The sequence below is a fragment of the Leopardus geoffroyi genome, chromosome E3, assembly GCF_018350155.1.
Source record: "Leopardus geoffroyi isolate Oge1 chromosome E3, O.geoffroyi_Oge1_pat1.0, whole genome shotgun sequence".
NCBI lineage: Eukaryota > Metazoa > Chordata > Mammalia > Carnivora > Felidae > Leopardus > Leopardus geoffroyi.
In genome coordinates this window covers 33115504-33131221 of record NC_059340.1, presented here as the reverse complement: position 1 = coordinate 33131221, position 15718 = coordinate 33115504, and the positions used below count along the sequence as shown (strand labels likewise).

The window sequence follows — 15718 nt, the reverse complement described above, 5'->3', positions numbered from 1 at the left end:
GAGCTGTCAGCACAGAGCCCGATGTGGGGCTCGAACCCATGAGCCGTGAGATCATGACCTGAGCTCAAGATGGACGTCTAATGGACTGAGCCACCCAGGCACCCCAAAATGTTCTTTTTAAAAAAAATGTTTATATATTTATTTTAACAGAGAGAGAGGGAGAGGCAGTGAGCAAGCACACAAGCAGGGAAGGGGCAGAGAGAGAGAGAGAAAGAGAAAGAGAGAGAGAGAGAGAGGGAGAGAGAGAGAGGGAGAGAATCCCAAGGAGGTTCTGTGCGGTCAACACGGAGCCAGACTCGGGGCTTGAACTCACGAACCATGACATCAAGACCTGAGCTGACATCAAGAGAGGATGTTCAATGGACTAAGCCACCCAGGAGCCCCTTATTAACAAAATTTCTTGGGCAGGGTTGATGGGGGGTGGGAGGGAGGGGAGGGTGGGTGATGGGTATTGAGGAGGGCACCTTTTGGGATGAGCACTGGGTGTTGTATGGAAACCAATTTGACAATAAATTTCATAGATTGAAAAAAATAAAAATAAATAAAAAAATAACAAAATTATACCTTCTTATGACGTTAAAAAAATAAAATAAAAAATAAACATGTTCTTTGCAAAAAAAAAAAAAATTTCATGGGGCACCTGTGTGGCTCAGTCAGTTGAGCGTCCGACTTCGGCTCAGGTCACGATCTCACGGTTCACTGAGTTTGAGCCTCACATCGTACTCTCCACTGGCAACACGGAGCCTGCTTCGGATCCTCTGTCCTCCTCTCTCTTTGCCCTTCCCTTGCTTGTTCTCTCTCTCTCTCTCTCTCTCTCTCTCTCAAAATAAATAAAGTTAAACAAACAAATACATAAAATTTAAACATTCTGAACAACGAGCACACCCAACATCACTCATCAGCAGGGAAATCAAAACCACAGGGAGGTACGACCTCACCCCCATGAGGATGGGTACCATCAAAACCCCAGAAAATAACAAGTGTTAACCAGGATGTGGAGACATGTGAACCCTTGGGATGGGATTGGTGGTTCCTCGAAAGATTAAAACTAGAATTACCATATGACCTAGTAATCCCTCTCCTGGGTACATATATACCCCCAACCAAGGGAAAGCAGGTTCTCAAAGAGATAGTCGTACACCCACCCATGTTCATTGCTGCGTTACTTATGGCAGCTAAAACACGGAAGCAACCTGAGCCTTCATCGACAGACCGTAAGCAAAATGCGGTCTATACATACAACGGACTGCCATCCGGCCTTTAAGAAGGAGAAAAGTCTACAATGTGCTTCAACACAGATGAACCTCGAGGATATTATAGTAACTGAAAGAAGCCAGTCACAAAAAGACAAATAATGTACAATTCCTCACGTATGAAGTAGACTCGTCAAAATCATAGAGACAGAGAAGCGCCTGGGTGACTCAGTCAGTGAAGCGTCCGACTTCGGCTCGGTCATGATCTCACGGTCCGTGAGTTCAAGCCCCGCGTCGGGCTCTGTGCTGATGGCTCAGATTCGGATTCTGTGTCTCCCTCTCTCTCTCTCTCTCTGCTCCTTCCTCATTCACGCTCTGTCTCTCTCTCTCAAAAATAAACATTAAAAAAAATCATAAAGACAAAGTAAAATGGTGGCTGTTGGGGGCTGGGGGGAGGCTGGTGAGTTAGTGTTTGACGGCTATAGAGTTTCAGTTTCACAAACACAAAACCAAAGCACGACTCTTCAGAGAACTGGATGATTCTAGGTATAGAGCAGGAAAAAAAAAATCAAGATGAGCCTAAAACATCTTGTAGGGCCAGAAAGTAAGGAAATGCTCAAAGATCGGAAGGCGGGGGGGATGTCAAAGGCTCACAAGAACCAACCTGAACGAGCTCCCAGTGGCCAAGGCAGGAACAATTGGAGTGGCACAGTAAATGACGTATTATTAGGTCACAAGCCAAAGCATAAAACCAACATCCCTGAGGGCATGGACCCAAATAAACGATAGGATAAATAAGGCCGAAAGGGCACACTGAGGAAAGAATTACAAATGATGTGTGTAGATACTCTCCCTCCAAGATGGCGGCCTTAGTCCCCCTGCCCTCCAGTGTGGGCTGGGCTTAGAGACTTCTAGAGCATGGGAAGGAAAACGCAGTAACACATGGTGGAGACACCTGGCGGGCACCACCTTCTGCGAGGAATGGAGTCACCATCCCCGGAGTCGTCCCCCACCACGTGGATGTCACAAAAGCCCCGATGGGAGGGGACGAGACAGGCTCTCAACCTCAGTGGTCTCTCCCCGCCCCCCAAAACCTGTAATGCCAGACTCGTCGTGAGGAAAACATCAGACAAACCCCAATTCAGGGACATTTGACAAACACCTTCAAATCCCCACAAACACGAGTACTCTTCAAAATCGTCAAGGTTACAAGAAACAGGGACCACCTGAGAAACTGACAGAGAGGGGATTCTAACAACCAAGTGCAATGTCCTCGGGCGCCTGGGTGATTTCGGCTCAGGTCATGATCTCACAGTCCACGAGTTCAAGCCCTGCGCTGGGCTCTGTGCTGACAGCTCGGAGCCTGGAGCCTGCTTCCGATTCTGTGTCTTCCTCTGTCTCTGCCCCTTCCCACCCCGCCCCCCCCCCCCCTGTCAAAAATAAACATTAAAAAAATGTTTTTTTCAAATGCAAAGTGGTACCCTGGGTCGGATCTTAGGACAAAAAAAGTCTGAACCGCAGAAACAAATTCTGGAGTTTAGTTAACAACAACACACTAATGTTAATTTTCTAGTTTTGGCAAACGCACCTTAAGGACAGTTAGGTAAGATGTCGCCATCAGGGCAAGGCAGGTGAGGGGTGCACGGGAACTCCCTGGGTCCTCTTAGAGACTTTTCTATAAATCCAAAGCTAGCGCAAAGGAAAGTCTATTTATAAAAGCACTTCCTCCTGATTAATAAAGGAACACATGTTCACTGCGGATAATTGTTCATACAAACAAATAAGAAACCAGCGCTTGCTTAGCATTGACTGTGAACATTCCGGTGCGTTTCAATAGTCTTTCTTCCTGTGCACTTTTGGCACAATTGAAGATAGGTTAACACCACCATCTTGGGCTCTGGGCTTTCAGCCTTAGAAGCACATTCCCTCCGTATTCAAGCGTTTCGCATTTGCCATTGTTTACGTAGCTACACCATATTCCACGCCTTGGCTGGGCCTGCTTGGCTGCTCTCTCTGCCGCTAGATCGGACAATTTTCAGAGGTCTCTTAGAGCAAATTAGCTGTGACGCGTACATCTGGGTCTGCATTTGGGATAGCTTTCTAAAGAGAGTCTTAACAAAGAGGTTCGTGAGTGGAAGGGCGTAGGTATTTTTAAGGCTCTTGACATTTGTTGCCAATTTGCTTTCCAAAAGCAAGACACTCAAGGGTATCCGGGCCAGCGGGATACTTAGAACACCTGCTTCTAAAGGGCTTTCTTTACCGCCACGCTTGCCCGTCCATCTGCAAGCCCCTGGACACCGTTTCCCCTGGATGTTGTTTGCCCCTCTCGGTGCTCCCTGTGCCCCTGTGTCCTCTCACCACCGCAGCCTCGAATTCCAGCAGTGCGTCTCTGTCTCACTCTCAGGACCTCCCTACCCCGGCCCATCTCTTCGGAGGCTTTGGGTATCTCCCCGGTCCCCAGACGCAGCCTCGGTTAACCTCTGTTGCGCTCCGAGACCACATTCCCAACTTCCCTCCCCTCCTGACTCCTCGGCACCAAGGAATTATTTCTAAAACACCAACCTGCTCACTTCACATCCCCACATTAAAGATCCTACGGCCTCCTGCCTGCAGGAGGGCCTCCTTAGATCCATGCATTCAAGGCCTTAAACAGCAACAAAACTCATTAGTAGAAAAAGGGACTCTGTCCTCTTTCAAGCAAGCTTACCTCAAGGACAGTCTCCACAGGATGGTAGGTCGTCTTTAACTCCTCTTTAGGACTTGATCTCCTTTCTAGAACAAAAGGAGAGACACCTTGAGACAAGATCACCTTGGGCGGACAATACTTCCTGAGCCAACATCATTAGCAATATTTTGTTTTGCTCCACTCTGGGCACAGGCTCCTGTCTGCAGTCATGCCACAAATTTGCCTTTGAAATAAATCTAAGTTGGGTTTTTTTTTTTTAAGTGTAACAATCTAAAAGATGGAGTGAATAGGGGCGTCTGGGTGGCTCAGTCGATTGAGCAATCGACTCTTGGTTTTGGCTCGGATCATGATCTCATGGTCGTGGGATCGAGCCTTGTCGGGCTCCACGCTGAGCAAGGAGCCTGCTTAGGATGCTCTCTCTCCCTCTCCTCTCCCTCTGCCCCTCTCCCCCATTCCCTCTGTCTCTGAAATTTAAAAAAATTAAAAAAAGTTTTTTTAAAAGATGGAGTAACAGTAAGGGTGGTGCTTGGTCATGGCAGACTGAGCAGGTGTTACTTTTACTCCAAGCGTGGTCCCTGGACTATCAACCCCACGCGGCTGTTTGTCAGAACCTCAGGACTCAGGTTCTGCCTCAGACCCACGGCCTCAGAGCCTGCATTTAGCAAGGTCTGCAGGTGATCCGTGCACGCGCACCAAACTCTGGGAAGCACCAACGTGAGTACAAAGTTTGGGAAACACTGGCCCCGGGAAAAAAAGTTGAAACTCTTTCGAGATGATTCCCACGCCTCTCCAAGGGCTTCTGCGCCTTGGACCATAGCTGCCTGCCTTTGTTCAGGCCGTTCATCTCACCAAAAATCCCACCCTCTAACAGGACTGGTTTCTTTTCCCATTTAATTGAGGTGAATTTCACGTAACATAAAATTAACCACTTAACGCGAGCAATTCTATGGCATTTAGCACATCTGCAATTTGTGCCACTCCTGGTATGTAGTCCCCAAACATTTCCATCACTCCCAAATGAAACCCTGTAGCCACGGAGCATCGCTACCCATTCCCCTCTCCCGGGCAACCACCAATCGGCTGTTTTAGGGATTTGCCCATTCTGGACGTCTCCTATGAATGGAATCACCCGATATGTGGCCTTTTGTGTCTGGTTTCTTTCACTTACCGCGATGTCCTCAAGGCTCACCTGTATTCTAGCAGATGGCAGCGCTTTGTGCGTCTTATTTTAGGCAGAACAAAATTCTATTGCTTGGACAGGATATCTGTCTATTTATGGACATTTGGATTGCTTTCACTGTTTAGTTATTGCGATTAACCTACTATGAGTATCCATGTACTAGTGTTTTTTTGAGTACCTGTTTCCAACGATCCTGGATATATACTTAGGAGTACAACAGCTGGGTGATACGCCAGTTCTCCGTTTAACTCTTCAAAGCGATGTGACTTCTGCCTAGAGCTCTCTCTCAACCCTCACCTGCCTCTTCCTGCCCCCCCACCCCGCACCAGAACTGATTTTACCTCCTTTTTCTCCCATAGCGATTTCTAAAACACCCCATAGCGACGTTGGGATTCACACCCAGGACTTGTGGCTCCAAATCCTGGCTTTTTGCCCGGCCCCACACAGCTGACAGCGGCCTCCACCTTGGACTGACCTCATTTTGTACATGAGGGTGCTCCGGCTGGGAGCCCGTTCAAGGCCACCCAGCTCCTAAGTGACAGCTGGGTTCTGGCCAATCTCGGCTCCGGTATCCGGTCTTCAGCTCCCGAGGTCTACACACTGTGCTCCTAAAGGGACAAATGCGTTGGTCTGTTTGTTTTTTAAATGTGGTCTGTTCCATTCCCGGGGGTTCCGAGACCCTCTCAGTGCTCCGTCCCCAAGAAATCAGTCTGTCTCCTCCCGGGATCCGCTACGAGGCCGGTTTCTGCAGCAAAGAATGACCTCCAACATCTTTGGTTTGGGCACATTTATTGGGGCTCTTCATACATTTTATATATATATATACTTTGGGGTCTTTCCCATGATAGGAGGAAAGGGAGGAAACGACACTTTATTTTATTTTTCTGCCTTTTCCATTTTCACCCTGCGCAGGGAACAGGCGCAGAGCAGGATGCCAGGGGCCAGGGGCGGCCCCTCAGGTGTAGCCCACCAGGCGCGGGGTGCAGGGGAAGGTCTTGCGCATGCCCATGCACTTTTCCTTGTCGATGCACAGCGTGTTGGCCTTGACGGCCAGCTCGTGCTCCAGCCGGCACTTGGTCATTACCAGCAGCTGCAGCATGTCCTGGGTCTCCCGCAGCCTCAGCCTCAGGGTCTGCAAGGTGTCGTCGATGGTGAATACCTCGTTCACGAGCCTGGGGCGAGAGCAGAGAAGGCACAGTTCGCACCTGCCAGGGGCCGGGAACTGTGCCAGGCGCGGGGAGGCAGCTCTGAGCGAGACGGACGAGGCTCGGCCGTCAGGGAAGACAGAGGTGGGACAGGGAGACAAGGTGGTTCGCGACAGGCGCTGCCGAGGTCGAAAAGCGCAATGGAAGACACGGAATGTTTGGGGCAACAATCTGGTGGGTCCTCATTGAGTTCAGTGTCGACTTACCACGTGACCCAGCAATGCCGCGCCTCGGTGTATACCCACAAGAACTGCAAGGAGACCCTCGAACAGATATTTGGACGAATACCTGTGCGGCACTAATCACAAGAGTCAAAAGGTGAAAACAGGCCCACTGTCCTCCGACCGGAGGAATGGCCAACCGAAAGGTGGTCCATCCATATGATGGGATATTATTCAGCCCTAACACGGAGGAACAAAACCCTGCCCCCTGCTATGGAGGGAGGACCCTTGAAGGCTCATGCTGAGTGAAAAGAAAGCAGACACAAAAGGTTATGTATTATGTGAATTACATGAAACTTCCAGAACAGGCAAATCCACAGAGACAGAAAGAGGAGTGGTTGCCCGGGGCTGGAGGGAGGGTTTGTGGGGTGTCCTTTTGGGTGGAATGAATGAAAATGTTCTGGAGCTAGATAGTGCGTGTAACTGCACAACACTTTGAATGTTGTTGGTAGATTTTATGTTGTATGTATTGTTCCATTAAAAAAAACAAAAAACTCTACTAGCTTGGCTAGCGCCATGTGGATAAAAGATGGTCAGGTGGGGTGTCCCTTCTTGGCGCCTTGCTCGGGTCCCCATTACTGGCTGGGGCACCCGTCCTCCCAGCTGCCGTGTGCACTGGCCGTACATATTGACGTTCACAGGTCCACCCTTCTCCAGAGAAGCCAACGGCTCACCCACATAGGGGTACAAAAGGCTGTCCCCTGCCTCCAGGTGGGACCACCTCCATGGTGCAATTCATGATGCAGAGACTCCGATGGGATCAGGATGAAGCCGGGCTCCTCTATCCTGCCTCCCCCCACTCCCTTTCTCCCGAAGCTCTGCTTCTGGGGAAACTTCCAAAGGCATCAGGAAAGGCCCTTCTGGGGAGGGAGCTTGGGACCCGAGAATTAAAGATGAGAGCCAGCTGGCTGCATGAAGCCCAAGAGGGAACGTATTCTACAGGACAGGACTTCCCAATGCCGGAGATGTTCTATACCTGCACCGTGCTCTCTGGGCACCACTGGCCGCGTGAGGTCCGTGGGCACTTGCAATGCAGGCAGAGCAAGGGAGAAACTTGTTTTTGTTAATGGTATTGCATTTTAACTCATCGAAATGTAAATGGAGAAGCCACATGTGCAGCTGGTGGCTACCCAACTGGACAGAGGGCAGGGCTAGAGCATAGAGCACAGCAAAATCCAAAATCGAGGGGCCCGGGTTGTCCTCAGGGCCGTGGGAGGCCCGTGGGGGGTTAAATGGTGTGCGAGTGTTGGAGGGGGTGTGAGTCGCTGACTCAAATTTTGGGAAAATCTCCGGGCCGCCGCCTAAAGATGAGATCGGAAGGGGCAAGAACAGGGGCGGGAGAGGCGTGACGAGGTTGTCACAACATCCACATGGAGTGGGTTGAAGGGTGGCCCCCAAAGATGCGTCCAAGTCCAAAACCGCAGGGTCTGTGAATGTGATACCATTTGGAAATAGGGTCTTTGCAGGTGTAGGTCATCCTGAGGTGAGGTCAACCTGCATTCAGGATGGATCCTAAGCGCAAAGACGGGGCCCCTTATCCCAGGAAGGAGGGGGAGATGCGAGGCACAGAGAGACACGTGGGAAGAAGGCCGTGAAGACAGAGGCAGTGGCGGTGATGCGGCCCACGCCGAGGGCATCACGCACGCCCGGCAACACCAGAGGCCAAGAGGAGTCACGGGGCACACTCTCCCTCCCGGCCTCCAGGGGAGCCTGCCCTGCCACCGCGTCGTTTCACACATCTGGCCTCCGGAAGTGTGAGCGAATACAGAAGCCTTGTTCAAGCCACCCGGTGTGCGGTGACTTGTGACAGCAGCCGTAGGGACCTGTGATAGCGGCTCAGTCTCAGGGGCTGTGCCGCGGGTCCCGCCTCTGTGCTCAGGCCCAGAGGACATGTTACCCAAAGGGCTTGAGTTGGATATCAGGGTGGGCTTCCCTGTGGCGGCCCTGGGCTAGGGACAGGTCACATAGAAGCCTGGAAACTCTTGGCTCCCTGGGCCTCTAGCCCAGCGCTGTCCAACAGAACTTTCTGCAGCCACGGAAATGTTCTGCGCTGTCCAATATGGTAGCCTCTGGCCACCCATTTGGACTGTGGCTCGTGGGTGTCAGGAGCTGAGTTTTAGGATTTGTTTCATGTTCATTAATTTAAATGTAAATATAAACGGGTGTCCGTTCTCGGGAATGGGCATGGACGGGACCTGAGCCAGGAGAGCGGGTCAGAGGGATAGGGGCTACCTATAGAAGAAACAGGAAAGGCGGCCCAGAGGCGGAGAAGGAGGGATGGGGGCGGGGGGCGAGGAGAGTAATGCATAGACGGGGACACTTCAGCTGCTGGAGAAGGCAGATGGCTTGAATCCTATTATCTGCTGAGCTCCCAAAGCCCTCGTGCACACACATACATATGTACACACGGACACACACAGACACACATGTGAGTGCACGCACGCACATTGCCCGGGGCTCCTGAGCCAAACATGGCCCACCCACGCTCCCCGTCTACCCCCTTCGGGGGCACAGCTGGTGGACACAGAGGCAGGGAGTTTGTCCCCGAGTAATGGCCTTCCGGGACATCTGGTCCGAGTAATGGGCCTTCCGGGACATCTGGTCCCTGAAAGCCCTGTTCCGTGAAAGTCCCCCGGGGGTGGGTTATCAGACACCCCTTGGCCCCAGAGGGTGCGGGAACCAACCTGAACATCTAAGAAGCGGGAATTTGTACAAGAGGGATCGGGAGAGCTTCCCCCGAGCCCTCACCTGGGACCTGGACCCCTGCCAGCCCAGCTGCAGGGGGACCCTGGGCATGGCACCCACTCCCAGGGTGAAGAACTTCCAGTCATTTCCAGGCCAGCAGCAGGCTGGGGAGCAGGCAGCCAGGGCTTCAAGTTCAAAGCCTGGGGCCACTTTCCCTGTCCACTCCCGGCCAACAAACACGCCCAGCTTTTCTGTTTCCTGAATGATTATCTCAGGCTGTGCCCACATCAAACACCGTCCCCTGGAGCCAGCCAGTGTTTTCTCTCAGAATGTTCTTCCTCCTTCCTCCCCGGCTCTCTTCTCCACATCTCGGCCCATCTAGCTCAGGAGGGGGACAAGCCACAGAGCCCTGGGGCTTTTGTCACGCAGCAGCAGCTAGCTAAGCCAGCGGCCCTAGCACACAGGGCACACACACCCAAGGGGCCTGCCCCTGGTCACACAAATTTCCGTGTCTGATGGCCTGTTCCTGCTTTGCCCGGCCGTCATCCCATTCCAGACCCCAGCCCCGCGCTCCCAAACCCCCGTTTCGGGGCCTGCATGAGCTTTGCAACCCCTCTCCAGTGAGGAGGGCCTCTCCTTCACAAAGCGGGATGGGCGGGATTAAGCTATTCCAGCGTTTGTGGGTGACAACCTTACGAAGAGGGAGACGGAGACGGAGGGAGGTGTGCTGGAGCCCCTCCCAGGGGCTGGCAGGGGCACGGGGACCTCCGGCCTGGGAGGCTCCCTCCACTGAGCTCTCAGGGGAAAGCTGGAGGGTTCCCAGAGCACAAGGTAGCGGAGACTATCCAGGGGACCCCAGAACTCCAGCCCCCCGCCCAGTGTCCTGCCGAGTAGTGGGGCTACACGTCCTGACTGGTGGGAGGGGGGTCCATTTTTCAGACCCAGGGTTCCGGGGAGCTCGCGGGACCCACCCCTCTGCGTCCTGGCCTCCCCCACTCACTTGAACTGTGGGATGTCCCTGCACAGCTCCACGTTGGGGCGCCAGGTCCGGCACTCCAGCCTCGTCTGCGCCACCTTCAGTGGGCACTCCTTGGCCATGATGGACCTTTCCAGAAGCATGATGGTATTCTCAGCCTGGAAGATCTCCTGCAGCGTCTGCGGGGAACACGTGGGGTGTCAGGGAAGGAGCAGCCCTGGGCGGCAGAATGCCTCAATGGCTCTGTCCCAACCATGAGGGCTGCGGGGGCAGGGACTGTGCTCCTCGAAGACAATCTCAGGATAACATCTAGGGCACTTCTGGTCACCCAGGACGCGGTGGACCCTGGGGAGGGGCAGGTGCCAAGGCTGGTTGTGTTTTCAACCTCCAATACCCACTGGAGTTAGCCAATTAGTGTTGAGGCAAAAAAGGGACAGAGAGGGAGAAAAGCCTTTAAGCACAATAAGGTGCACCAGGGTGGCTCAGTGATTAAGCATCCGACTTCGGCTCAGGTCATGATCTCACAGTCCATGAGTTCGAGCCCCGCGTCGGGCTCTGTGCCGACAGCTCGGAGCCTGGAGCCTGCTTTGGATTCTGTGTCTCCCTCTCTCTCTGCCCCTCCCCTGCTCATGCTCTGTCTCTCTCTCTCTCAAAAATAAACAAACATTAAAAAAAATTTTTTTTAAAGACTAACACAATAATCCAAAACAATAGCTAATCTCTGAACCGCTTTAATCCGAATTAATCTAGGTTGTTCTAGATCTTTGTATAATCCGAAATGCACCTTTCTAGTAACTAGATCAGTAAATAAACTAGAAAGGAAGAAAAGAAAGGGAGAAGAGGGGAAAGAGGCTCAAAATTTTCTATTTATGTGTAGAAATATTTTCCCCACTCTAACGCCCTGTAGAGAAGACATCAGCTGTAGCTGGTGAAGTACAGATCCCAGGAAGGGACAGGCGAGAGGCTCCTGGGGACCCGGAATGTTCTATATCTTAACCTGAGTGGAATTCCATAGCTGTAAACACAGGCGGAAGACCCTTGTCAACATTAATCAAGCTGTGCACTTTACTGGAAGACTGTCATATTTCAGCAGGAAACAAAGCTAAAATCGGAAAAAGGTCATTTGCAGGAAAAGATTGGCAAGGCGTTGACATTCGTGTTGGGGGACTTTTATAGGATTCTCTCGACGTCTGTGTGTTGGAAATTTTCCATAATAAAAAGTAACAGCGTGAGAGGACGAATAAAGAACGGGCACCAGAAGGAACCTGATCCCGCCCTTGGCCGACATAAGCACACCAGAACTGAGAGTACTCAGCAGATGTCACCTCACTGCGGCTGACACGTCCACTCTCCTCCCTACCATCACCGTGAGTGGCTCCCATTTCCCTGGGGACCCCTCCTTCCAGAAGATTCTCTGTGGGTGGGCTGCACTAACACCCCTTCCAGACTTGGCAGGGCCGGATGGCGCCCCGTTCTGACAAGCCTGCCTTCCGCTGTCTGTCTGTCCGTCTCCCCCGCTAGCACGTACGCCCCAAGAAGTTGGGGGCTTGTCCATGCCGTACCCCCATCGCCAGGAACAGTGCTTGGTGCAGAGCGAGGGCTAGCAGATAAAAGCCAGCACACCCATTTAAAGGTGAATTTCAGATCGACAACAAAGCACCTTTTTAGTATATGTGTCAGCTACCATGCCAGATATACCTGCGCCAAAAAAAATGTTTTGTTGTTACTCCAATATTCCTGTTCAACTGGGACAGGCTGCTTTTTATTTGCTAAATCTACAAACTCTCCTCACGGCAGGAACTCAATAAACAGTCACTTAATGAATGAATGAGTGAGTGAGTGAGTGAGTGAGTGAGTGAGTGAGTGAGTTACAGGGAGCACTGGAAGTCTAGATGTTTAGCCAGCTCTCCCCCATCATCCTTGTCCACCCTGAGGCTTGGGAACAGTGTACCCTACACTTTATACGGGTCCGATCCATCTCAGATTTCAGTATGGGAAAACACCACTGGCACATGAATGTGCCTGCCTCCTGAATGGAGCAGGGATCACAAGCATGAGACCCAGTCCCCGCCTTCAAGGACATTACATTCATATTGTTTTCCCTCTTTTTGTGAGCTAGGAAATGCTCACAAGTCATAACCTACTGACTATAACCCGATGACATAACCTGATGACTATTGTAGCTGGGCTGAGCCCGTATTCTACGGGCACAAGAAATTAAAAGGCAATTTTTTTCCAAAGAATTAAAACCCTGACTTCCCTATCAGCTTAGGGAAAAAGCCCGGAAAGAGCGTGTTTTGCTATTTCAAGGTAACAAAAGGATGTCCTTTTCCTATTGGGGTGGAGATGGGTGGCAGGGCTATGGGGGGTCAAGGGGGCCACTGACCCTCCTTCAAAGCCCATGAGGAGGAAGCCTGGCCTCTCACCAGGCCCTCACGGAGCCACCCAGAACCAGAGTGCCACTGACCACATGTTGGTTAAACATTATCCCGTATGTTCTGTGCTCGGCACATGAGCACACGTAAACACTCAAGTGCAGAGACGGCTGTTAGAACTTGTGGGGATTTTCCTTAAAAACCTGCCCCTTTGTGTGTGTGTTGGGGGGCGGGGGGGAGAGGGCTGGCACAGACGTGCAAATCTCCGAAAGCACCACCCCAGCCTGGTACAGAAGAAAATCAAGCCTTCTAGAGCTGAAAAATGCTTCTTGGCATCACGTTACCCCGTGCAGAAAACAGCCCCTCCCTCTCACATCTACGCGTCTGTGGCCTGTTGGCGAGGTGGGGTAAGGAGGACATCACTGAGGGTTTGGCTGCCGGGGTGGCTGCCAGCCGTGCCCCCTGCCTGAGCCCATGAAGGCAGCTCCCAGGATGCTTTGCTTCCTCTTAGCTGCTGCTAAGACACCCTTGAGCTGCTCCCAGGCTGTGTTTATGTTGGTTTCTCCCGTTGGCTCTCTTGGTCCCCTGGTCCCCAGCTCAGGGCTCGGCCAGCCTCCCTGGGGGCCTGCAACTTTACAAGAGGCCTGACTCTTGAGTCGAAGGGTGGGGCTCACACTCATTCATGTGCTCAATCATTTCTTCATTCACTCATTCTTCTACAGTCTCGCCAATCCACTCGTCGACTTACCAAATGTTCACTGAGTACCTATTAGGTGCAAAGCACTTGTAGGAATCGGACACAGCACTGAACACAACAGACAGAAAACCCATCCCAGTGGAGTTTACATTCTAGCGCAGAATGCACTCATTCGTGTGCTCCTTTATGCGATAAATATTTATTACACGCAACACACACCGCTTGTGAAGCACCGGCAAGGCTTTGCTACAACTGTAAGTGCTCCCTTGAGCGTGGCAGAAGTTCAAGTTCCTTCCACCCTCTCTCTGTTAGGAAAATATGCATTGGATGTGGTTAGTGTGCAGGACATTGGTGGGGGACGGGGCCACCCAAGGGGCCTCCACTGCACGTTCTCCAGGAACTCTCTCGCCAGCACAGCGGAGGGACAGGGATGCAGCAGCCGCACCATGAGCTGAAATTCATCGATTCTTTTTCAAGCCTGCCAACCGCTTCCAGGGGGTCACGCGAGCAGAGGTGGAATCCAGAGGCTTCCGCAGGCAACAGGCTGCAGCAACATTTTAACAAGTTTGCTCTACTTGCCTTATATGTATTCTTGTAGCTCCTTTCCAGTTATGGCAAGCGCCGCCAGTTTTCCATTTACACAAGGGACGGAAATACGTTTTAAATGGATGTGTTTTTAAGCCCCTTTCAGGGACTGGATTTAAACTGAAATATAAATAATAGCCCAGGTGGCCGGTGGATCTGGTGACATCAAGAAGGTGGCCCAGGAGCGACTGGATTTGGGAAACCCTGTATCACACTGTGTCCCAGGCAGCAGGTGGAGCGGGGCTGGGGAGCTGGGCGGGCGGTCACAGCCCAAGTCCCCTGCCTCCCTCTGCTGGCGTTGTGGGGGTGCTGGGCGCTGAGTGTTGTTTGTCTCTCCAGGCCACCACCTCCCGTCTCCCCTTTGAATTTCTTGAGCAGGCCTGCTGGTGCATTTTCCAGAATAGTAGAGGTTTTCCAGAATCGGCCCCTCTAGAATCCATCAATCACTCACACCCAAAGCAAATCTGCCCAAACTGTTCCCCATAACTTGGTGTCCAGCCTCTGTCACTCACAGCCAGGGTCCTAGAAGGGAGGAAAAAGCCACACACACACACACACACACACACACACACACACACACACACACACTCTCTCTCTCTCTCTCTCTCTCTCTCTCTCTCTCTCTCATTCTGTCTTGGGGACAGCCCCTGTCGCCCACCCCAGTCCTACCCACGTGGGCAATGACTCAGCCTCCAAAAGTTTGAGGAATGTGACCTCCAAGGGCCAGGAGCCAGAGACCAAGTGGACTGACCAGGGGCAGGAGCCTGAGACACAGTAGCCTTGACCTTCATGCCCAAGAGGAAGCTAAGAAGTTGCCCGGTGCTCATGTAGGCACCAAATGCCAGCCTGGCCCACCAAGCTCCAGGTCAGCCGGGTCCTTGGACCCCAAATTCCATAACATCCCGTGGGAGAAGAGCCCTGGGTCTAAGAGCATGACCCACATATCCCAGTATATCCCCTCCTGGGTATATACTGTGGGAACCCGAGACTGTCAGGAAAAAATGTATCAAGGATGTTCCATGCGGTATCACTCGTAGTGGGCAGTAAGCTGGCAATGGATGCCATTGACCATGGAGAAGGACGAGTAAGAGATAGCAGACGGGCACTGCAGACGATTTTGGTGGCCATTAGGTGTAGACTAGGTGCGGGTAGGACCAGGGGTGGGTCTTTAAAACTACGCAAGGGGAGAAAAGAAGGCAAACGAGTGAACTCTATTACACAGTCCCTTTGGAGACAATTAAAAATCCCTGAACCTACAACGGGCATGCACATTTTGTAAGAATACATCTCGACCAAGAGGTCCACGTTCAACAGTTAAAACGGTCATCGATGGGAAAGTCGTCTATGTGAGAAAAGGAGGAAGCAGGAAGGACAGGATAAAAGGAGGGAAAAAGAAATAAGCAAGGGGCTTTTTATAAACAGAATGTACCAAGAAGTGAGGAGTATGATAAAGTCATCTCTCTTCCCTGGGGTCAGAAAGGAAAAAATTCCCACAACCCTACCAGATTTAAAGTTTCCTTTTAAAATAACTTCTGTAGTTTAGGTTGTTTTTTTTTTTTTTTTTTTTTTAATGGGAGAAAGCCAATTAAAAAAAAATACCATCTGATAGTAAAGGGTACTGATTCTGGACTTTGGCTGCATGTTAGAATCACTGGGAGGGTTTTAATTTTTTTTTTTTTAATTTTTCTTGAGAGAGACAGAGATAGAAAACATTAGTGGGGAAGGGGCAGAGAGAGAGAGAGAGACCCAGAATCTGAAGCAGGCTCCAGGCTCTGAGCTGTCAGTACAGAGCCTGATGCAGGGCTCGAACTCATGAACCAGAAGATCGTGGCCTGAGCCAAAGTCAGACGCTTAAACAACTGAGTCACCCAGGTTCCCTGCTGCGATGGTTTTAAAAAATACAGATGCTTGGGGT

The 15718-nt window shown here is 51.6% G+C and overlaps 1 protein-coding gene across 2 annotated transcripts in view; it reads right to left on the bottom strand.

Annotated features, from left to right (window-relative positions):
- Window positions 1–3847: 3847 nt before the first annotated feature.
- The window catches only part of TEKT5 (tektin 5), a 41698-nt gene continuing 29827 nt past the window's right edge, over window positions 3848–15718 (bottom strand). The window contains exons 6-9 of one of the 2 annotated variants that reach the window (XR_006708199.1): window positions 10171–10325; window positions 6144–6231; window positions 5535–5667; window positions 3848–3965 (exon numbers count right to left, since the gene is read on the bottom strand). Coding sequence is in view for 1 of the 2 variants with exons in the window: in XM_045460851.1 (XP_045316807.1) it covers window positions 6015–6231; window positions 10171–10325 (372 nt within the window). In the remaining variant the exon portion in view is untranslated. Of the gene's footprint in view, window positions 3966–5534; window positions 5668–5919; window positions 6232–10170; window positions 10326–15718 lie in introns of those variants that run through there. The other variant, XM_045460851.1, reaches the window with a different exon arrangement.